Source organism: Ixodes scapularis, unplaced genomic scaffold, assembly GCF_016920785.2.
Source record: "Ixodes scapularis isolate PalLabHiFi unplaced genomic scaffold, ASM1692078v2 PGA_scaffold11__112_contigs__length_91849675, whole genome shotgun sequence".
Classification (NCBI taxonomy): Eukaryota; Metazoa; Arthropoda; class Arachnida; order Ixodida; family Ixodidae; genus Ixodes; species Ixodes scapularis.
The window spans coordinates 10,716,750-10,739,009 of record NW_024609837.1 but is presented as its reverse complement, the minus strand read 5'-3'; the positions used below and the strand labels follow the sequence as shown (position 1 = coordinate 10,739,009).

The window sequence follows — 22,260 nt, the reverse complement described above, 5'->3', positions numbered from 1 at the left end:
ATGTTTCCGCAAACTGGAGGTCGCCTTTCGGTTTGTTCAATTTGTTTTCAGAGACTGTGCGGAGAATTTGCACCTCATGATTATATTTTTTTACGTTGCTGCTAACCTGTTTAAAGAATTTTTCGTAACAAGGCCCCGTCAGCCTTTCCTTTTCCATAATAGATAAGACTGTTGCAGGTTCTCAATGCAAAGCAGAACTGCGTGCCTCGGGACGGTTTCACAGGCCAGGACGAGAGGACAACGCGTGGGGGGTCACGATAGAGGTGTAAAAGCAAAGTGCAAGCCAAGCCCTCTATATAAAAAAAAAAGAAGCCTTCAACGAACAACAAATGTAAAAACAAGATCCCTACAGTCTAAAGCCGCGGTTTGTAAGTTTTGGAATCTCATCCAATCAGGCTGACAAACGGTTGAAAGGGTTTGGTAGAGCGAACACTAAATAATTAAGATTTATACAAAAAGGTAGACGAGGATTGGGAGAAGGAAGAGCAGTGTAGCAACAACAGTTGGAAGTAAGGCAGGGTGAGTCGTGTTAATGAGACCTGCTGTTTCTTTGCTTCTTCGCCTCGATGAAAGGGTAGCACGACTTACTGCTAGTGGTACCAACATACGAGATAGAGGAGAAGGACGTGAAAAACTCATAAAGAAAAGAGAATAATTTCATGAACAAAAAAGTCCCCAAACTTGACTGAAATATGTAAGTGAATGTGCTAGCGGCGAAGGCACGTAAGGAGAGCCTCGAATCTCCCCGCCTCGACCGGATGATGTGATCGGAGCCAACCAGCTCGACTTCGACCCCCGATGCCCCCTTGTGGGAATGACAAAAAAGAAAGACGTACCCCTAGAAACAGGAGCAACAGGAAGCGAACGAGACGAAGAGTCAGATTCAACTACGACAGGAACGAAAACGGACGCGAATGTAACCCTCATTTATCAAATTATTTCTCAAATTCTTCATTAAATTGTTTTACAGTCTACAAAATCCTTCATTCTGTTCTATCCCAGCCTCTCTTTCCCATCCTTCTTTTCCCTTTTTTTGAGCAGGTTGGGAGACACTCTCTCCCCTGTCGCTTTGGCTGTGCTGTCGTCTCCATGGCCAGGGGGGAAAAGCGCCGCCGCCGCAAAATCTTGCAAAAGTAATTGTAATTGTGCCTGAAATTTAGCAATTACTGACGCTAGAAGGTAATTAAATTACAATTACAATTCCTTTTAGCCAAAAGTAATTATTACAATTACAAATTACCAAAAAAAGTAATTAAATTACAGTAATTTAATTACTGTAATTGAATTACTACCCAGGTATGGAGTGAATGGTGCCAAACTCTCCGCAGCCCTCGTTTATTGTAGAGCGCAGCTCTTAGGTGCCCGTTTCAGGGTTGAGCGACGTCGCCGTTGGCGTAACCGCGCGTTGCATTAGGGGACGTTTCCCCGATAAAGTTAGCGATAAAGTTAGTCCCGTTAAATATAGCGAAATTTTTCCCGCCAAATTTAGCGGCAAAATTTTTCCGCTTTATTTAGCGAGGAAATTTTACCCCTAAATTTAGCGGGGAAGTTTTTCCGCTAAATTTAGCGGGGAAATTTACCCACTAAAAGATGTTACCGCTAAACTTAGCGGGAAATTTTCCCGCTAAATTTAGCGGAAAGATTTCCCCGCTAAAACTAGCGGAGAATTTTTCGCTATATTTAGCGGGAAATGGCAGGGAAAGAGAAGGGGAGGGTACGGAAGGGGAGGAGGGGCATACCCTCCCCTCCTCTTCCTCAAGAGCTGCACTCTACTTTAATCGTAAACGTCTTCCATTTCTTTTTTTCTTTTTTTTCAGCGGTAGTTGCTAGTGTTAAGGCGAAATCCATCCGAGGAGCGGGCCAGCGCGTCTCGCTGAGCAAAGTAGACGGAGGGCCACAGAGGCACGAGAACAGCGCAGGTCCCTGCATCTCCTCGACTAAAAACGAAGCTCCCGAAGCAGATAGCCTAAAGCACATCGACTAAAGGCAAATCTTTCAACAACGCAACAGCTGTCGCTGTCAAACGCAGCACACGTTGTGCCACCCTTTTTTCTTTTTTCTGCTGAAAACAAACAACTTATTTCATCAGCGGCGTTTGCTCCATGCGCAGCATCGGTGACATCGCGCGCATAGCGAACGTGCTGCTTGTCGTTGTTCGCCACATTTTCGCTCCACCGTGTCCAGCCTTTATAGGTCAAGTTTCTTTTTAATTATTCCTATAGACGGGCTTTAGTTTTAAGGAACAGCTAAAAATATCGTCGACCTACGAATGTTAGTTCTCCGCAGCTGTAAAAGACCACATCGATACATGGCCTGTGCGAGTGTTGCTTCCTACCTCATCTCTAAGCCCTCTTGAGTGTTATCGGTTACGTTTTTTTCCGGGACCATAACTTCTCCTTTACCGCGGTCCGCTAAAGAAACGTATCAACCGGGTTCTCTCGCTGCATTTGTTAGCGACATTTCAGGTATGCAAACATATACGGCGACTTCCGCCTAGCATTCTCCAACTTGAAATATCCGATACTTTTGGATTGTAGGCTGTCATAAATCTTTGTTGGAGCCCCACAAGCACGGAGATGCAAGAAAGTCTTCCAGTTTGACCTTTTCGAAGTTCCTTGCTTTTCCAGTATGCTGAATAAAACAAGTCGGAAAAGGACTAAAAAGGGAACCTCAAAGTTCCCGAAAATGTTTCACTGAGATACTTTGCTGTGCTCCAGCTGTCCACACCTTCGACTGTAGTAATGGAATCTTGAAGGGTATAGACGCACACTCAAGAGTCAAACCCTGCTTTCAAATACCCAAGGTTCTTTTTGCATGCATTTGAAATACCCTGGGCAAGTAAAAAAAAAAAGAAGAAAAGAAAAGCTAACAAAAATTAACAATATTTATTCGCCAAACGCTGGTACACCGCACAAAGAATATCATCATTCGACATTTGCGTTCAGTCGGAACAGACGCCCAGGGATGAAAACTGCATCGAGTTTTCTTCCGACTCTTACGCATTGCTATGGACGGAAAGAACAGAAAATGTCACCTAAAATTTTAACTTTCCCCACTTCAGATCATTATATCGCAACTTTCAAGATCGCGGCAGATCAGCAGTCCCGATCATCCAGCTAGAATTGTTCAGACTACGAGATTCTAATCGCCGACAAGTCGTGTCGCGTATTGCTGAAACAGCACTGTCACACTTAGTGTTAGACTAGCGCCGTTACAATTACTCCCAATTTTAGCACGAAAGAACCCAAGCAGTCACGTAGATCTGGGCACCGAAAGTAGACAAAACACCAAGGCCAAAATAAAAAAAAAAAAAGACTCAAACGGGACTTTTGTGGTGCCTATTCCGGCTTGGCCCGTCACAGCAACTTGACAGAGCCCCTGTGAAACACAAAAACAACCCGATTGGCTGTTTAATACGTTCCTCGTCGCCGGTGCCTTCGCTCAAAAATGGCGTCGTGAAGCCAGGGTGAGAGCATGCAAGAAGGGAAATGATTTTTTTTTTTTTTGATAGCCCGTAGGTGCAATGACACCAAGAGTTACTTCAAGCTGCTTAGCCAAATACAACTAGAGTCCAAGATTATAAAACAGTAGAAAAAAAAAAAAAGAGCACAAGCTTAAGGATTGTTTTCGCTCCAGAAAAATCTTGTTAGTCTGTGCTGCAGCATGGTTCGTTTTGTTTTCTTTTTCGCTTTTAACTAATTTATTTAATAAAGGTGACCTCGTCAATAACCTATTTAGGTCGCAAGTGTTGCTCCACAGCTAACCTATTTTCAAAAACTTTCAAACTCCGCCCCCTTAGAAAAAGAAATAATATATACATATCATTTTTTATTCAAACGTGAACACTCCACTCTATGTGCACGATTTTACTGCACATATTTTGCTCGTCTACCATGTGCTTGTGAGGTGCGCTAAATAAGAGGCAAACACTCGCTGAAAAAGGGGACACCAAACAATGACTAAACAAGGTGTTTTGAAAACATGCAATACTGTTGTGCTTTGCACTGCACAGAAACAACATGCACCATCAGGGCTACAAACATTGTTTCAGTCATGTGGTGAACGACCACTATGCTGCTAAGCAGACAATGAAATATTATATATCTCATTTTTACATATTATTTTTCTTATCTCTATTGTATCTCTTTAATAGAAACCATGCCTCATGATTATTCTCACACAAGACATGTCATTTACTAATCCAGTACTGCAAGCAACTACTAGCTGCAATGAATGAATAACCTTTGTAGTGGTAGTGGATGCACTGCATACATCTGATTGTCGACTTGCAGAAGAAAAAGAAAAATGTAGTCAAGGAAAAAGAGACGTTTGAATTAACTTGATTTACACATCTTTTTTCCCACAAAAACAACCACTGACACTTATTATATGCTTTGTGATTCTGGAGAGTTTATATTGAGCACTAGTGAGTCAAAAGCCGGAAGTCATTTCGTGCTTTTTACGAGTACAAGTTTGAATGGGTCCTATACCGCACTGTGCCCCGAAACACGAAAACGACCTCCAAAAGATAGACCAGCTCTGGAAATCGCGTTATCTGGGCTCGATTTCGCTGTTTGGACAATGACGAAAAGTGAACAAATTCTTTTCCTTCAAGGTCAAGTTGACCACTCCACTCTAGAAGTGATCCGGTCTGTTGCACAACCAAAGATTAAAAAAAAAAAAAAAAATGACACCTTAATTCTTGCTTACTGATGGTAGCCTAGTTGCAGGTAATTGTCCTTTAAACCACAAAAACACCCCCAAAAAACAGGACATGTTTCACATAGCTAGTACAATACACTCATTAAAGATACTTGTTCAACTTTGTCCCAAGGGATGGGTGAGCTATTAAAAAATAAATAGAATAAAAAAAGATGCAGACTATTTTTGCAGGCAGCAGTACCGCCCTGGCCACTAACTATTCAAAGCAAAATAAAAAAAGAAAAAAAAAAAGAAGGCTGCTAATGCTTTATAATTCTGTGATCACTACAGTCAAGGTCTTCGAGCATTTACAACTCAATAAATAAATAAAGTCAGCAGCCTCAGCGGTGGAATTTACATTAGGTGCCTGCCTTCTCATAACACAGCACAAGCTCGCGAGTTTTGGATTCCAGCAACTTCTCGAGCCTCACCGCAAAGTAAGTTGCAAAAAAAAAAAAAAAAGCCTCTTCAAGATTGCAACAGTGGCGCTCGAGCTTTTGCTAGTTCTGTCGACAATCACGACGGTATCACAGTCTTCAAGAAGAACTGACGTGCCCATGAGACTCACCGCAGCAATGCGACAACTACCGGAGTTTGAAATCGATGCTCCCGATACGACTATTCTGATATACAATTGTGACCTTCGATACTGCATACAATTTGACATATGGAGACGCAATGACCGTCTTGGCGAAAAAAGACATTCTGAACCCCTGGTAGAACTTCCGAGCGTTCCATCATCTCTCGGCGAGCGATGTCCCGTTGTTCAGAGCTTCGTTGTTGGAACGGGCACTGTTGCGTCAGAGGACGACTCTTACAGCAATAAACTTGACACGCATCCTGCATTAATGAGGTGACGATATCCGTCCCTCAACTCTCGATCTCGGTCTGCAGGTTGGAGGTGTCCCCGTCAATTTCGGCGTACAGCGATGCCTTCCTTAGCTTGTGGTACAGGTACCTGATTGAAAGAGGGAAAAGAAACTAAAGTTAGAGGAACCATGAAATGAAGAGTTCAATGCAACATGCACACCCGGATTCTGATGGCTAGCTCGACAGAAAAAGCAAATAGGATACGAAATAAAAAAAATCTGCCATTACAAGAGAAGACATGGCAGGACCTGTCATCATCTATGCTTTGCCTGTTGATACATAACTTGAGGATGGGTTCCACCCACAAACTACAATTCTGTGCTCAAAGAGCAATGTGCCAAGGTACATTGGGCAAGGCTTTGTTTTTGTGGGCGCCAAACTTGAAAAAAGGAGCGCCGACGGATGTTCCTTTGTCTTTCTGTCTTTCCTGGTAAAAACATGGTCAAAGATTGTGCCATGCCTCTATTTCGTAGGAAGGGCCAATGTTTCTGCATGAAGAGAATATGCATCTCATTGTGGTGTTTGGCTTTTTGGGACACTTAGGCGTATAGATTAAGCTACCACCATAAAAGGACAGACTCGAAAACTTCTTTAGTGCATCTTTAATGGCATCTTTTGTGCTGATGTTGTAGCTTTCCCTAACGTTAACTGCCTCCTGCACTTTTGTGGAGAGTCTCTCGTATCCACGCATGTGTACCAGGTTAAGATCCGCCCGCACACGTGCCGGCGCACAGGCAGCAACACGCGACAACTCACCCGAATATCACAATGGAAATCAGCTGGAGAGCTGCTGCAAACTCAAACCCGAAGCCCTTGAAGAACTTGGACGTGGCTGGGTAAAGGCCGTTAAACAGCAGGGAACCAGTGAAGAGCGCAAATGACTGAAGAGCGCTCATCATCGCAAACGCCTTGCCTGAAACAACACGAAAAAACAAGCTCTGTCATCCAAGTACCGAACGACCAAAAGACTGTACCACTGTCCCGCACGAATAGAAGGACAAAGTGTGATTCCAGTTCAAGTACTCAACTTAAAAATTGCCCAGTCATGCGATACACCCCTCCCCTCAGTGTTACTGCAAACAAAGTTGCCTTCTGCAGTGCTTTGCTGCAAGGATATTAAGGGAATCTAATTCCTTGTTTTCTTGGCTGCCTGCCATTCAGAGTAGAGTTCCCCAATATGAGCTCTTCGCTTTGGGTTAGGGACGGCTGAGAAAATTTTGGAGCTGGAGAATTTCCGAGGGCACACCAGAGACCCGCTGGGTTCGTAGAAAGCCAGTTTGAGAACCCACGTTCTAGGAGAACAGGTCGGGCATAGAAGTTAAAGTAGGACCAGCGCGTTGGCTAAAAAAAAAGAATGATCCTCGCACCTTTTTCGTCAGCAGCTACAATCTTGGACAGCATGGAACGGATGGACGGGGTGGCAAACTCCGAGAACACCAGAAACACCGGCGCTGGAAAAGGGTGTTAACCGCAGGGGTCAAGATTGGATCCAGACGCACACGATGTCGCAAAGTTTCACTCTTTTCCGAAGCAATGAACAAACTGGAAGCTGGAAGGAAAAAAAAAAGTTGGCGTTTCCTGGCCGTGTCCTGAAAATGAACAGTGGACGCAACCGAGACCCTGCACACTCTGCACCACACAGTTACACTGTCTTTTTTAAACTTAGCAGACTTCTGTTCCGCTAAATTTAGTGGAAGGTATTGATGTGACACTGCCACGCCACATGACACCGCATTACATTGTGACAGTGCATCATGCCACATGACATCACCTGATGTGGTCGGGTGACACCAAACTCGCGCTAAATTTATCGGAGAAATTGTGAAGTTGCGTGACATTTCGATATTTCCCCAGAAAACTTGGCAGCGAAATTTCCCCACTAAATTTAGCGGTAAAATTTCTCCGCAAAGTTTTTGTAGAAAATGTCAGTGTAATGAGACTTCGCAATTTCTCGGCTAAATTTAGGGTCACATGACTAAGTCATGTGACGTCACAGTGTCACAGAATTCCCCGCTGATTTTAGCGGGGAAATAGTGACGTCCTGTGACACTGTGGTTTCCCCTAAATTTAGTAGAGAAATTTTCTCGCTAAATCTGGTTGGCCCCGACAGAGACGCAAACACAACCCGGGATCCGACGCCTCCAATAACAGCCGTCGCTGTAAAGTTGCTCGGCACTCACTAAAGTAGACCATGGTGCTGGTGGAGCAGAGTCCGAGATAGAGGAGTCCGAGGCCCCTGGAGAGCGATCCGAGAAGTCCGGCCAGAGGGTCTGACATGCCGAGGAACCGGTAGGACAGGGGCAGGACCACGAGGAGCGCCGCTCCCTCCAGCGCAATGTTGACCCCTTGGAAGAAGCTGTAGTGCGTTGCGTCCCACCGAAGTGGCTCGTCGGTCAGGAAAGTGTAGGTCAGGTAGATCTGTGCTGTTGACCAAAAAAGACAAGAGTCGAAAGATAGAAGGTTGGAAACGATCTGTGGCATCGCCCGGATGGGAGTCGCCTTCCCGCACTTATTGGCGGCATTATGGTGAGAGTGCTAAATTTAAAGATGTTATTTATGATTTTGTTTTGTGCTCCGATCAACTATGTTTCCTTTTTGTGTGTCAGCCTGCCCAATTCCTGGTTCTGTGTATGCTACTCAGACATTTTAGCCCACTCCCCTTTTAAAAGGCCCCTGAAAAAAAAAAAATTGTTTTAGAGCAATACTGATGGTGAGAGATTTAGATGAAGTTCTGCGCGTGAAGTCCATGACGTCAGGCGTCATTTTGGAATGACCATCTCAGTCCTGAAGGCGAAGCCAATTCACCTCTCCTTTACGTGCCCGAAATGCCGAGAGAGAAAACAAGTGGAAAGGAGGTGACTACCGACTAAATCGCGTCTCGCGCCGTCAATATTGGTCTAAAAAAGATTTTTTTTTTTTCTTGACGTAAAATTATTTTTTTTTTTTACATGTGTATCCCAACTAGACTCTTAAAAAAAAAATTTTTTTTTTTTCTTTTCAGGGGTTTTTTAAATGGACACTGTCACCCTCCAAAATTTTTGTTTTATTTTTTGCCAGGCGATTCATTATAGTGTCAGAAGACCACCCAATCAATATTTTGCTAGTGTCACATATATTTTTAATAAAGTAAAAAAAAATGTGACTGCTCGACACCAAAATTGGGCTAGGGAGGACGAAGAAATATTGAAGCCACAAAAAATGGGTATCATGTTTCTTTTATATTTTTAATATTGACTGTGTGCCTTCGATGACCCACGACTTTGATTATGCTTAGTTGTTGTGTATCAACCATAAAAAAGAAGCACGTTGCCACAAAAAAGAGAGTGAGCGCAACTCAAACTGTCCAGTTCTTGATCGGCGGTTTTCGGGCGGAAAGAAAACAAATTTCGAGCCGCAAATTGTGTACTGGGTAGTTGGGCTCTCATATGTCATGTACAAATAAAAACCTTGGGGAGCATAAATAACCTGTCAGTGTCCCTTTAATGCCTTCAGGCCCTAGAGGAATAAGAAAAATAAAAAATAAATAAACTCCATGCAGACGGTTGCTTTTTGACCACAACTGTCGCACGGCGATCAAAAAGGCGTCGTGCCACTGCTGCGACTCACAAACACGAATGTGCATTGCCAATCACTAGGGGCTGGTGTTCCAGACTATTCTGCAAGAGTACTCAATGTTCATAAAAAGATATTTGAATCTTTTTCACTACAAAAATATATTATGCATTGTGCACATTCAGCCTCCAACCAAATGTAGTGGTAGCGGTCCAGACCAGACGACAAAGTTTCAGAGCTTGCCATTATATCTACTCTAAAAATTGTAAGCAATATTTTGACATTGATGTTTCCACCTATACGTGGGCCTTGCTCACCTCCTTCTCTTCACTAAAAATATGCAAAAATCGCTTAGAACATTGGACGATGGCAAGCCGTGAAACTCTGGCCACTGTTCCAGATCGCTAGCACTGAAATGAAGTGGAGAATGAGAGTTCGGTAATGCCTAATTCATTTCTGCAAAAAAAGAAAAGGAAAAAAAAAAAGATTGTAGACAGCAGGCACATGCATTTTCACATCATCTCCACTTCAAGCCAAATGAAACGAACCTACATCGTTGAAGTCGATTGAAAACCGTAAAGTTCTCACCAGCAAGTCCATAAAACATGGCCGTCGCGGCCAGCAGCAGTAACAGGATGTGCCGCCGGTGTCCGTTGTCCCGCGCCCGGCACACTGTCAGGGCCATGTCCACCACGTGGCGGAATGTAAACAGCCCGGGCCGCCCCGCGGGATCCCCGCCCTCTTGCACTCCGCTCTTCTCCTTGATCGCTATCAATACGTAGAAGACTGCGACGGCGTAGATGACGAGCTCGACGAGGAAGATGGCCTCGTACGTCGTCGACTTCAGCATCCCGCCGACAAGGTACATGCCGCAGGCGCCGCCGGTGAAGACCATGGCCTCCAGGATTGCAATCCGTCTGCTCCGCGCCGACAGCGGGACCACGTCCGTCAGGTATCCGAAGCAGCTTGACACGACTCCGAGCGATCCAGTCGAGAGGCCCACAAGGACCGCGCTGATCATGACAAACGACACGTGGCTGTCGAGGAAGTGGGACAGCACAATGAAGTTGAGGACGGCGGCCATTCCGCCGACCAGCGGAAACAGCATGGGCCGCTTGCGGCCAAAGCGGTCGTTCCACGAACCGACCCACATGCCGCAGACGAGGGTGAGCACGGACAGCAGGCCGTAGTAGTAGGCGATCCACGGCGATGCGGCGGTCTTGATGGCGGTGCGCGTCTCGTTCTGCGCCGAGTGGCACAGCGTGAGGTTGGTGGTGTTGAGAAGAGAGAAGCAGCACTTGGTGTTGATGAGGTCCTGGACGGCACTCATCTCCAGGTGCATGGTGGCGAAGAAGAGGAAGACCACCGGCTCGGCCGTCACCGAAAGACCCATGTTTTTCTTTGTGTGTTTGGGGAGGGGCAATCTGATGTGTTGGGACTGGCTTCGGACAATGCCTGGAAAGATAAGGAGGAGCTCTGAAGGCGACTGTTAGAGAGGTTGGCTGTAAAGGAAGGAGGTATAAAAACGCTGGAAGGCTATAAAGCTGAAGGAAACGAAACAAACAAACAGAAATTAAAGTTTTTTTTTTTTCTTTTTGCTAGATTTAGTTTTTTTTGTACTGCGATCGGCCAGGTTTAGCCCCACTATCCAATCTAATCCACTGTGTGTGTCAATCACACATTATTTTTTCTGTATTGCTCCCCCTTACGTAATGCCGTTGTTGGGGCCCCTGAGGGTATACATAAATGAAATGGATATGTTTGTCTACTTCATTAGAGCAAAGTGATTGAACAGCACCCTGCTTGTTCACTTCATCTACATGTCCGTCTTCTAGCGCCGTTATTATTTATACTGCACGCAATATCCTAGTTCAACGATGTACCATATAGTACAACAATTAACAATTTCCCTCGATAGCCAGAGACTGAGAATACAATAGTGACAAACACCCCTTACTGTAGGAGTTATTAGCACTTCGACACTGGGCAATAAAAATATACAAACTTTCAGGACTTTGTGCAACAGATCGCCTTCCAGGTGTTTTCAACGACCAGTCACAATGGAACCGAATATTATGTCCTGTTTGAACTGAGGCACTCTCCAAGACTCGGTTCGTCAGAAAGGATCTATTTGTCACAAGATGCGATTCTAAGTTTTAGAAACAATCTCTAGAAAACTCGCCTTGTAGTGAATGAAAAAAAATATTCCGGTCAAACTAACAGCGGTAAGAGAACACACTTTCCGTGTAGTTGAGGTGACATGCAAGGCACGAACACTTAACAAATAAAACAAGATGACGTTTTTACAAGTTTCACAAGAGCATGCATATGGAAACGTTGGTCTACGAGACACGGATCGCCTTCGAAGCAACTGGGTGGGTGACCGCACACTCGTGCGCCGCGAAACTTGTTACGGTGACCTAGATACAGACAACTTTCGTTTTTGTTTTGCTCAGGGCACCCGAGGCAAACGGTAGCCATACGCAGCTTTTACCGATGCACACACTATGTCTTCATTTTTTTCTTGCCTCGCAAGCATGCTTCTTCATACAGGCGTGATCACTTATCGGTCAAAACACGAAGAATCGCGCAAATCATGCCTCCTTGCTCGCACCTTACTAGTCGAACTTATCGGCAACACGCGCTTTAAGTTCAAGGCTTATACTCCGTTGAGACACGACTTGGGGCGGTGACTCACCTTTCCTCTGCACCGTGCGGCTGGAATATGCAAATTCAACAGGCCGTAAATTACGAATTTCTTTTTATCATGCAAGACTGCGCGTGTCAGCAGCACGGTCAGCTGTCAGCCTGCGACACCCGCGTTGCCCGCGTCCCGCTGTGATAGCTTCGACCGCGCATTTCGAAGCGAGCCAACCCAATCCGTGTATTGAGTCGTTTGTCCGGCAGAGGCGCAGAGGTGGTAGCAACAACAAAAGTACAAGTCGATCGTGCACTCGCGCGGCTGTGCTGGAGTACTTCTTGGGGATTGGACATAATTTAATTTAAGGTGCCGAGGAACTTGAGACCGGATCCACGAGACCATTTGAACACATGTTTAGCTTGCGGTCGAGTCGAGTCACGTTCATTTTCAAAAAAAGGTGACAACAAACATCCGCGTGACTACCGGCGAAGCCACAAAAGGAGGTTAGACCACTGATCTCTATGACAATTGAGTGGGTTAGACCGTTAGACGATGGATGGAAGTTATCCGGGGAAAATTGATTCAGGCGGTAAAGAGGGAGGAAAAATTGGGACTCCCTCCCGCGTGGCTCCGGCTCAAATCACTAAAATCTCAACGGCTCCAAGTTACACCGGGTCCACTGATCTCAATGATTGCCATAGAGATCAGTGACCGGGTCACCAACCAGGTGGTTGAACTGGCGACTCTTTCACCGATGCGAGGAGTCGGGGGGGGGGGGGGGGGGGGGGGGGGGGGGGGGGGGGTAACGGTTTTAATTAGTAAAAGAACCCGCAGGTACTTAAAAAAAAACAAAAAAAAAACTGTTTTTAAATAGCCCGACGTTTCGCGGCATAGAGTTATTATAATGTACATTATAATAACTCTATGTTTCGCGGCCTGCTCGGCCTCATGTTCACGGGTGACTTATTTGGCTGGGTGATCGAACACAGTTGATACGGTTGATACCTGCAGCCAACGTTGCCTGCAGCTTATTTTATTAATACTCACCTAGCCGGGCAAATGTCTGCCGAAATCAATGGCCGAAATGTTCACTTTGCACGTCTTGAATTTTAAACTTTTGGTTTTTAATTATTAGGTTAGATGGCAGAAGCTGCCGCCCGTTATTAAAGGTACAGCATCCAGCAGACTCGTATATATCTGACATCCATCCATCTATCGCTTGCTTGGCTTGCTTTTCCCCTCTCTGGTTTGCGTCGCTTCTCTCCCCGTATTCTAGCATTTTATTAGCTACTTCGTATCCGTGTGTGTGTGTAGGTTTTGTGGTGCAAGTGGGTGCCTGCAATGGTCGGATAACAGGTTCCGGGCGGCTGGTTCAGGGTTGTGATGTGGCCTCATGTGCTTCTAAGTTATTAAAACACGTCGCCCACATCGCCGTGGAAACCCTTCACGAAGCGATGTGCAATTCCTAAAAACAATGTCAGCGAAGGGAGCCCTCGAAGCACTATGGAGTGCCTACCAAGTCAAGGTGATCACGTTTGTTGTGCTCCCCCAATTACGCCGTAACCCGATTCATTGCGGGCACGATGTCTCGATCGCGGGCTAGGCGAACACGCCGAAAGCTTAGCGGTGTTGGGTTACCGACGAAGTGCCGCCTATCCCTCACACGATCGGTTTGTTTTGTTGGTTCGCTGAGCGCGAGACATCGGAATTTTCAGACTTCCTGCCTGAAGGTGTGGTGTGGGAGGGGACCGCTCTAGTTAACACGGGTTGATTGGCGACGAAATTGAGGTAAACGCGAGAGACGCGTGTTTTGAAGAGTGGTGGTTTCGTCGTGTAAACATCGCCGATGTTTGCGTCAACTATTCTCGCATAGTATGTCGACACCTGGCGTGAGTGAGTCTGTGCTTTTGCTTTGGTTCTTGTTTCTTCGTTCGATGTTAGTCGTGTCGATATATCCTGATAGGAAGTGGAAGGGGAAGTAAAAAAAAAAAAGGTATCGGAAACATATGACGTGTTTTCCATGCAAGTTCTAGTCACGTTCTTTTTTTGGTAGAGTTGAAGGTAGGAGTGATTCGTGTTTAGTGATGGCCAAATACCTACGTAAGTATACATCTAGTCCGGAGTTCGTTCTAGTCACTAGGGTATCATTTCAAACTGAATTGTAGTATGGAAACAACTATGACTTACTGGAAGTATCTACATAACAGAGCACAAATAAATTTATTTGTTTCTTTTTGAAGCAGATGCTGTTTCCCCATAAAATGCAGTAGGCGCCTCAACTTCGATACCCTGGATGACTGGGGAATCACGTTTGGACTGTTACTTCACAACACTTTGTGCGGAGTGTACAGTGACTTCTGACATTTCATATCCAGAAGTCGACCAGCGTCTGCTTTCTAGAACCGCTTTCTTTTCATGCGTCATTATGTCGATGTCCCCGTGGCAAGAGGTAGGCTGGGTGGAAATTAAAATGACTGGAGAATGGGACATCGTACTTGTGATAATCCTGCATGCACCATCTGCATTCAGCATCATCACGGACTCTTGTCGTTTGAACAAATCTAACATTGAAGACGGCTGTGTCATCTGTGTCAGCTAGCTGTGCTTCAAGTCGTGCCACTGACATGGGCAAACATAGAAGTTATGTCTGTTGCCTATATTATCTCTTTTGAGTTTTGCAGGTTTGCATAATCAAATTGAGCTTAATCCAAGGGGGTCATACTGGCTGTTTTGTATTGTTTTATGTGATAAGGGCCGTATTGACACCAAAAAAGGCTATGGTTTGATAGACAATACTTTGCAGCTTCCATAAACATTACCAGTCCTGACTAATAATAGTAATAACCATACTTCTGCACGAACTGGAGAGCTCTGCTATGAGCCTAACTTGGAAATATCTTTGTTCAGTGAACCAGTGATAGAGTAGTCACTTATGGCTTGATAATAAAGAACTACATTGTAATAAATTTTTTTTTCCTTACAATAATCAGTGACATCATCCTTGCAGCTTATTTTAATTTTACGTTTGTTGCAGAGAAATGCCACTACACTCTCAGAGTACATGGTGGAATTTCGGCGTCAGTACGGAGATTGCTTGAAAACCGATCTCCAGGTTAACCACAGCAGGTGAGCTGAAAATGAATTTTTCTAGAGGAATCGTGAAACTATTATTATTTTCTTGTGGTTTACCAGTACCAAGAATTAAGGTGTGCAGTCATAAGGCGTCGAACAGGAACAATTGTTTGTCTTTATGCTTTGGTTGTTGCCAAACGAGTCTTTCCGAAGCTCGGACTTAATTCCCCCTCTAGCCGACGCCTCTTACCGAAATGCGTGAAGAAGGGATCATCTCCTTGATAGCAGGTGATCCGTCTCATGAGGCTTGCTGAAGCTCGAATGCAGACTACAAACGCCAGAAAGAGAAGAGCGAAATTCATTCCGTACGGTGACGGCGGTTATTGGTGAGGTTTCGTGACGAATTCCCGGCCGCGTTTTCCGTAGGGCTGTCATGGCTGGGAAATTTCTTTGCCGACTTCAGCGGGAAAACTTCCCCGCTGAGCATTACGTGACATCACGTGACATCTCGTGACTTTGTGTAGTCACTGGCAGGAAGGAGCTTCAGCTGCCCCGCCTCCAGCGCCAGCTTCCTACCTTCGGCGACGCTTCAATGCCTCGCGTATTTTTAGCGCACGTGTGCGTCCGCTGGAGATATGCGAGGTTTTTCTGGAACTTTCTTTTCCGATGTCCTTCGATTAATTTACTGCGCGCGCGTGTTCGACGTTGCAGGGGCGGTTCCGGGAGCGGTCCCCACCTGATCGACCTCCCCGACGGCTTTCTGCAAGGGCTCGAGACGTACCTCAGGGAGTGCAGCGATGACTGCAACACCGGTGTCACCGTGGACACCGTGCACAAGGCCAGCGTGGCCGTCCAAGTGCTCACCATACTGTCACGGTGAGGCGCTTTATTGCGGCATGTCACTTCGTCGCGGCGAGGCACTTCGTCGTGGCATCCTCGGTTCCTCACGCCTCCAAAGCGTTTCTGTTGAAGTCAATTACACGAGGTGGGATCCAAAGCAAACTATGTATGGGCTTACCATATCTTCCAACTATAGTCCACACCCATTATATAGCTTTCAGTTTCCTGTCTTACCAGCATGCCTTCGATCCGAAAGATAGCAGTCACCACTTAAATTAATCTTCAAGAGGGGGATCGGCGGCCGAGTGGGCTAGTGCGCACCAGCTCGAAGCACGTGGAGCGAAAGCTCGCGTTGCAGAACCCAGGGATCCTGGGTTCAATCCTCACCCCTGCCCATTTCGATCTGGATGAGCATCATACTAGCGTGCGGTCGTGTATCACTACTGCATGGTGCACGTTGAAGACCCCAGGCTAGCGGTTGTGCTGCTCTGGCTAAATTGCTCATCTACAGCTGGGAGACTCGTCGCCCTTTGAGGCAAACCAAGTTCTAGGCTGTATAAACACACACACAACCCAATATTTTTTTTTTCATCTTCAAGAGGAAGTGTAACAGTCTATTAATAACAGTGAAAGCTTTTTAGGGTTCCCTACATGCATGAATGATTGCACAGATCTTTGAACTTTCAGAATTTCTATATCAGGTACAACGTTTTGTAGAGTTAATTTTCTATTGTGCATGTGTTTGAATTAGCACATGTAGATTGTCTGATGAAACTTTCTCATTCTCTCTCCAGCAACTTCAGCAACATTCCGTTTGTCTCAACCAGTGAAGCAGTGCCTCTGACCATTGTGATTTCTTCAGCTGTAGCCAACCAGGTTTGTGACTGCAGCCCGAGTACATGCATATTTTTGTTGCGAGAAAATTGTTAGTTCGGTCCTGTGCCTCCAAAGTAAACTATTTTTGACCGTATCACCTTTGCAAACGTGAACCGCAGACTTTAAAGATTTCAACTTCTGTAATGGGTGAAAGCATGTTTTTTGTATGACAGCAAATAAAACTAAGGGTTTCGAATCGTGACTTTATAAATGAGTTGAAGGATATTGGAACCATTCTGACGCACTTAAAATACATTGAAACATAAAAAATGAAACCTCTCTTTTAAATGTAATAGAAAATCTAATTAAAGATGTCTTACCAATCACTACTTCTCAGGAACCCTAAGAATTATGGCTGATTGGGGCATCTGACTGATTTCTGTCAAATGTTTGCATTCAACTAGAAAATATTGTAACATTTGTTGGAGAATATCAAGTGATTGGATAGCGTTCCAAATTCCGAAGTTGCCCTAAAATTACTTGCTTGCACTGTGCTTTTAGGGCGCTACATGCTTGCTTGCGTGCTAATAAAAATACAGAAAAAAAAAGTGCTGCTCCCAAAGTGATCCTAATCAACCGGCAGATTTTGCCATCAGATAATTTGTTGTTGCCAACCTATAACCCATAAAAATTGTGGTGTGGCCAGAGTTTGGCTTCACGGCAATACATGACCGTCACGCGTCGAAGCCAATCCTCTCTGCCTTGACCACCAACTGCACATACCTCACACTGCTAATCTGAGGCATAGAACAGAACAGTGATTGGACGACAGTTTTTGTCACTTGTCACCTGCAATACATTTGTTGGGGGACTCATAATAAAACTAATGTAATCGTTTTAGGTTCATAATTAATTTGTTAAAGGCCGACGACCAGTTCTGAGATTCTGCAAGGCAGAAGATCCTCCTCACCGTGGGGGAGAAGGCAACAGGCAACGGTGGAGAGGGTAGAAGGGGGGAGAGGAGGAAGCGGGGGACAAGTGGAAAGCGCGAACTGGTCGTCGGTCTTTAAGACCAAAAGTGTGACTAACTGGCCTTGATGTTTTTTTCTTTCTCTCCCGCAGTACACAAAACATTCTAAGGATGCCACAGACCAGAACACGGCTGGCTTCTTACTCTCTGTGCTCACTTTTCTCGAAGTTCTTTATGACCCTCACCTCATCTGGCAGATGACCTGTTCAAGGTGGGTGGTGGCTGTCGTTGCGACAGCTCATGTTGGTCTGGCCAACATGTTGGTTTAGGACAGGGGTTCTCAAACTGGGTTCCGGGGAACACAGGGGTTCCACGAGCTGGTCTCATGGGTTCCTCAAACACCCATATTGCAACCCCCTCCCCCCCCACGCCGCAGGCTGCACGGCAGGACCATGCAGAGCGCCTTCATCTCACTTTGTACTGACATCGCGATTGATATGGTGGGGATATATGGGAAGCAACACAAGCAAAATTGCCTACAATTGTGCATCTGTTGGTTCTCGGTCGGCAAATATGGAGGGGGGTGGAGTTTTCCGCGGCAGTTTTTGAGGCTTCCTGGGGTTCCGTGAGACCAAAAAGTTTGAGAACCCCTGGTTTAGGATAAGACGTTTAATAAGACACATCATTCTGGATGTGATGCATAGAATGCGATAAGGGGCAAGTGGAAAACGTCGCGCAAGAATTTTGTATGTTTTTAATTTTTAAGTTTTGCAATAAAACCCTGATAGCTGCGTACGGAACACGTTTTTCTATTTACTAGGTTTGAGTTTTTCTGACGAGGTATTTGTGTGTGCTATATTTCGACCGTCCAGGAAAAAAATATTTACTCGGCGGTTGGCTCTTTAATAGTTGCATATTTTACGACGGGCGATAAGAAGTAGATGCGAACGCAGAAGCAGACGATATCTGCTTCCGCGCTTGCGTCTGCCTGCTACTGTGTATTATTGACATTAGTACCATCTGAGAGATGCAGCAGAAGAAAAACAAATACACTCAACCTGCTTTGGCTTCCCAATGGCACCCTCTTGTAGGCAAAATTAGAATTTTGCCTTAACCTTTTACTCCTCGAACCCTAGTCTTGAAACCTTGCCATCTTATCCATTGGATCGCGTTACGTTGCGTTCTGGCGGAGTCCGAGCTTTCAGCAATGCACAGCTTATTTCTGGAGTGCCAAATATGCAATTAATGTTTTCTCGCTCAACACCTCGTAGCTTTTGCAAGCTTCTCAAATAAAGCAAACCGAATTTTTCCAGAGTTTCAGTGGACACAACGAAATGCAGGGTGAGCCCATCGCACCTTCATCTGGAGGTCATCCCTTTTTTCTACGGTGAGTTTGACGCTTGTGAATGTTTGGTTCAAAGAAAGTCCCGAAAACAGTTAACGAAGGTGGGCTGCGGTGACACTTTGTAGGTAGAGAAACCATGGTGGGAATTCATTATGAGCATAATTAATATTAAGCAAGCAGCGACTGCCTCATGAACTTCCTTTATGGGATTAAGCACATACACAGAATGTCTCGCATGTTTTATTTTTTGATCGGAGCTTTGGAAAACTGTGTTGCTGGGGAATCCGAGGCTTTGGGATTTGGTGTTTCAGGCTTTACATCACCTCTTTCCCTCTGTTTATTTGCTAATTAATAAAATTAGATGCAAAAAATTAAACCTCAAACGTTTTCGTAACTGGCCGCCTTGAGATAAGAGCCACAGAAGCCGTAAGTTTGGCCCTGTTTTCGTTTCCTGCTTCCTGTTTTTCTCGTAGCAAGTTGCACCTTTGGCGTTCGAAAGAATGAAAAACTTCCCGTTACGACAGTTGCGTCTAATTATGCATTCCTCGTTTGCCGTTTCCAGTAAAACAAAGTTCAGCCAGCGCTTTTGCATATGGCGGTTGTGTGAGCCTTTCTAACCGAGAGCTTGCTGCACGCAGCTCCCGAAACGTGGAGCGACGGAATATTTCACGTTGTGCGAACTGTGCCGTTCCGCAGATTGCCTCTCGTCCAAGCCTTGCTTTCTGCCTGCCGCGGTCCAAATGAAGCTCATTCATGTCTTTGGAGCCATCATTTGTGGAGCTCAGGTGAGCGCTTTGTTTTCATTTCCCATTTTCCGTTGGGGGGTTTCTCTCTCCTTCTCTACGAAGTCTGCAAGAGAGGTTTGTCTTGTTTTCTTTTGCAGCACAATGCGCAAGTGGCAATAAACCACAACACGGTGGACATCCTGTTCCAGCGTCTGAGGGAGCAGGAGTGTTCGCTCGAAGTGAAGATGACTGCGGTGCGCTGCATCATGCAGGGAATAGTCACCCTCTGTGCCTGCGTTCCTGAAGCCGTAAGCATCCCAGCCCCCCCCCCCCCCCCCCGGCCCCCAACCAAGTCTGCCAAAAGCAGAACAGAGTCTCCCTGGCGTCCTTTACATTGCATAGTGTCCACCTCCCCCTTAAGTCAGATTTAATCTCACTTGGGTGCGATTTCATCTCATTTAAGGGGGGACACTACCTGGGAATGTCAACGTTTGAACTGCTTGCTCAATCGACGTTGATATTTGGAGGTGGTGTTTGTGGCCGTATAGAAGGAAAGCATGCAAAGTTTCAGCCCTGTGAACCAATTTTATGAGGTACTATAACCCCAGAATGTAGCTTTGCATGGAATCTGCTTAATGAATCTATTGTTGAGAAATGGTGTTGATAACCACATAATTTTCTGGTGGAATGCATACTCCAATATTGGTTGCCGGTTGCTATGAAAAAGAAATTTCAGAAAATATGCATTTTTTAAATAAAACAAAATTAATGGAAAAGAAAATTTTTTTTTTTTCATATTTACTATGTTTTGCAGATTACAATTTTTCATAGTAAAAGAACATCAAAATGCAAAATCTAAGTTCATAGTAACCGGCTTCATAAAATTTCGGCAAACACGCCACAAATATAAAGTCTCGGTATTTCAGACTGAAACAATAGTTTTATTAAGGCGGGATTTATGCCAAAAAGGGAACCGGAGAAAAATACATTCAAAGTGCTTGAACCTCTGCCTTTTCTTTAGCATTGGTGGACTGAAAATAATTTATAAAAAAATAACTAGGGACTGTAAACAAATGAAACTTTCTGGGAATACTCTCTAGATGTTGGCAAATGTAAAGAGGGCATTTTTCAAAATCAACCTTTTCTGCGGAAGCTTTTTTTTTGTGGGTAGTGTCCCCCCTTAAAGGGACAATGAAGGCAATTTCGAACATCTTTTTGGTGATTGAACTGGGTGCCAGGCACGTTTTGGGCCACGTTGCCCAAATTTCAGATGAAACCGGTGCTTGTGTGCCGCGCAAATCAATTAAACAGTCGCGATAATAATCATACCGCGATTGACTGGGGTGACGCCCCAAGAGTTGCTGGAGAAGCCAGGAGAAGCGGAGCTCACGTGACCGATGCGCGGCCAAGAAGCGCGACGTCACAAAAGACACGTCAGCGATTGGTCGAAACGAGAGACGTGCCCTCGGTCACGTTTTGGTTCGCGACTTTTAGAAATACTGTTCTAATTTCCGCTTGAATAACCATGAAAAGTATAAATTGGACCGGAAGTGATTACTAAACCGTAAATAAAGCAGCATAATTGTTTTTTTCATTGCTATGCTGGACGCGAAACGGCCAACGAGCAACTATGGGCACTTCGGCATGCGGGCCGCTCGTTACTGGCTGGGCGGCCTCCGTTGAATGATGGCGGAGGCCGCCACACACATATTCCCGTTCCGTTTGTGTTGGGTCACTGAACGGAAGCTCTAACTCGCTCACGAGAGCGGCATTGCCGTGTCTATGTTGATAGATTCGACGAAACGACCGCGCCACCGTGCCACCGCGCTGCTATAACCCACCGCGGTAACCAGAGTCTCGATCTCCTAAATACTACCGATACCGACTATTCACACTTGACGTCACTTTCTACGTCCCCTCCGTTTTCCGAGGCCCAGAAATGAGAATGGAGATTGTTCAGTTTCGGTTTCTTTACTTCTTTTGTAGGCACAGAAATACGGGTCACAAATGTCTACAAAAAATTGGGCAGCATGCTATGTTCCCAAGAAGCATGAAAACACCATTTAAAAAAATTTAATAAAATCGTCTTCATTGTCTCTTTAAGTCAGACTTCATCTCGCATTTCGTCCACTAATTAGTCCTAAGTCTGCAATATGAGTTACAAGCTCCAAATCGGAGTTGGTAAAAGTTTTCAATCTTGAGTAACGGCTATTTTTCTTGAACGACGGCCAAGAAACACCTTACCGCTCTCAGCATTGCTACAGTGAAGAAATGCAGAAGCCCACAGATTTAGTTAACGATGATGCACACACTGGGGAGTGCTTTGGCTCATAGGTGTGTATCGGTGCATGGCTCAGATACGTGAGAATTGTGCTTAAACTGGGGGGTCCACTTAGGGGCTAGGGATGGTTGCAAAAATATAAGTGCTTGAGGATCCTAGGGATACATGCATTTTGACAATTTATACTCTACTAAAGCTCCATGCAGCAATGTATTAATTTTATGTCGTACCTCTGCAAGGGTTTTAACCTGTTCAGTGCAATGGGTCTGGTTATATTGAGGCTGAGATGTATCAGAGTTCAGATTAAATATAAACAAATTCGTAGAATGCATTATACGCTTACGGAGATGGAGGGAAGGACATCCAAAGCTGCAAAGGATGTGCACGCAAGTTTCATAGGGTCGACGCATAAAGTAAAGGCGTTTTGTAACATTTTCGCTCCAAGGG

General features: G+C 45.2%; 2 protein-coding genes across 2 annotated transcripts in view; one reads left to right on the top strand and one right to left on the bottom strand.

Moving 5' to 3' along the window:
• Positions 1–2,860: 2,860 nt before the first annotated feature.
• Positions 2,861–11,960, bottom strand: LOC8026229 (proton-coupled folate transporter). The gene is made up of 6 exons (XM_040222993.3): positions 11,822–11,960; positions 9,712–10,578; positions 7,752–7,994; positions 6,939–7,022; positions 6,328–6,484; positions 2,861–5,659 (listed from the first exon to the last, which is right to left on the bottom strand). The coding sequence occupies exons 2-6, from the start codon at positions 10,514–10,516 to the stop codon at positions 5,572–5,574; spliced, it is 1,377 nt and encodes a 458-aa protein (XP_040078927.1). The 5' UTR covers positions 10,517–10,578; positions 11,822–11,960; the 3' UTR covers positions 2,861–5,571.
• A 1,030-nt stretch (positions 11,961–12,990) lies between these two features.
• Positions 12,991–22,260, top strand: part of LOC8026231 (neurobeachin-like protein 1) — a 73,990-nt gene continuing 64,720 nt past the window's right edge. The window contains exons 1-8 of the mRNA XM_040223000.3: positions 12,991–13,289; positions 14,799–14,890; positions 15,548–15,712; positions 16,471–16,552; positions 17,615–17,733; positions 18,776–18,849; positions 19,504–19,592; positions 19,691–19,840. Of these exons, the coding sequence (XP_040078934.1) occupies positions 13,239–13,289; positions 14,799–14,890; positions 15,548–15,712; positions 16,471–16,552; positions 17,615–17,733; positions 18,776–18,849; positions 19,504–19,592; positions 19,691–19,840 (822 nt within the window). The 5' untranslated portion in view covers positions 12,991–13,238. The remainder of the gene's footprint in view (positions 13,290–14,798; positions 14,891–15,547; positions 15,713–16,470; positions 16,553–17,614; positions 17,734–18,775; positions 18,850–19,503; positions 19,593–19,690; positions 19,841–22,260) is intronic.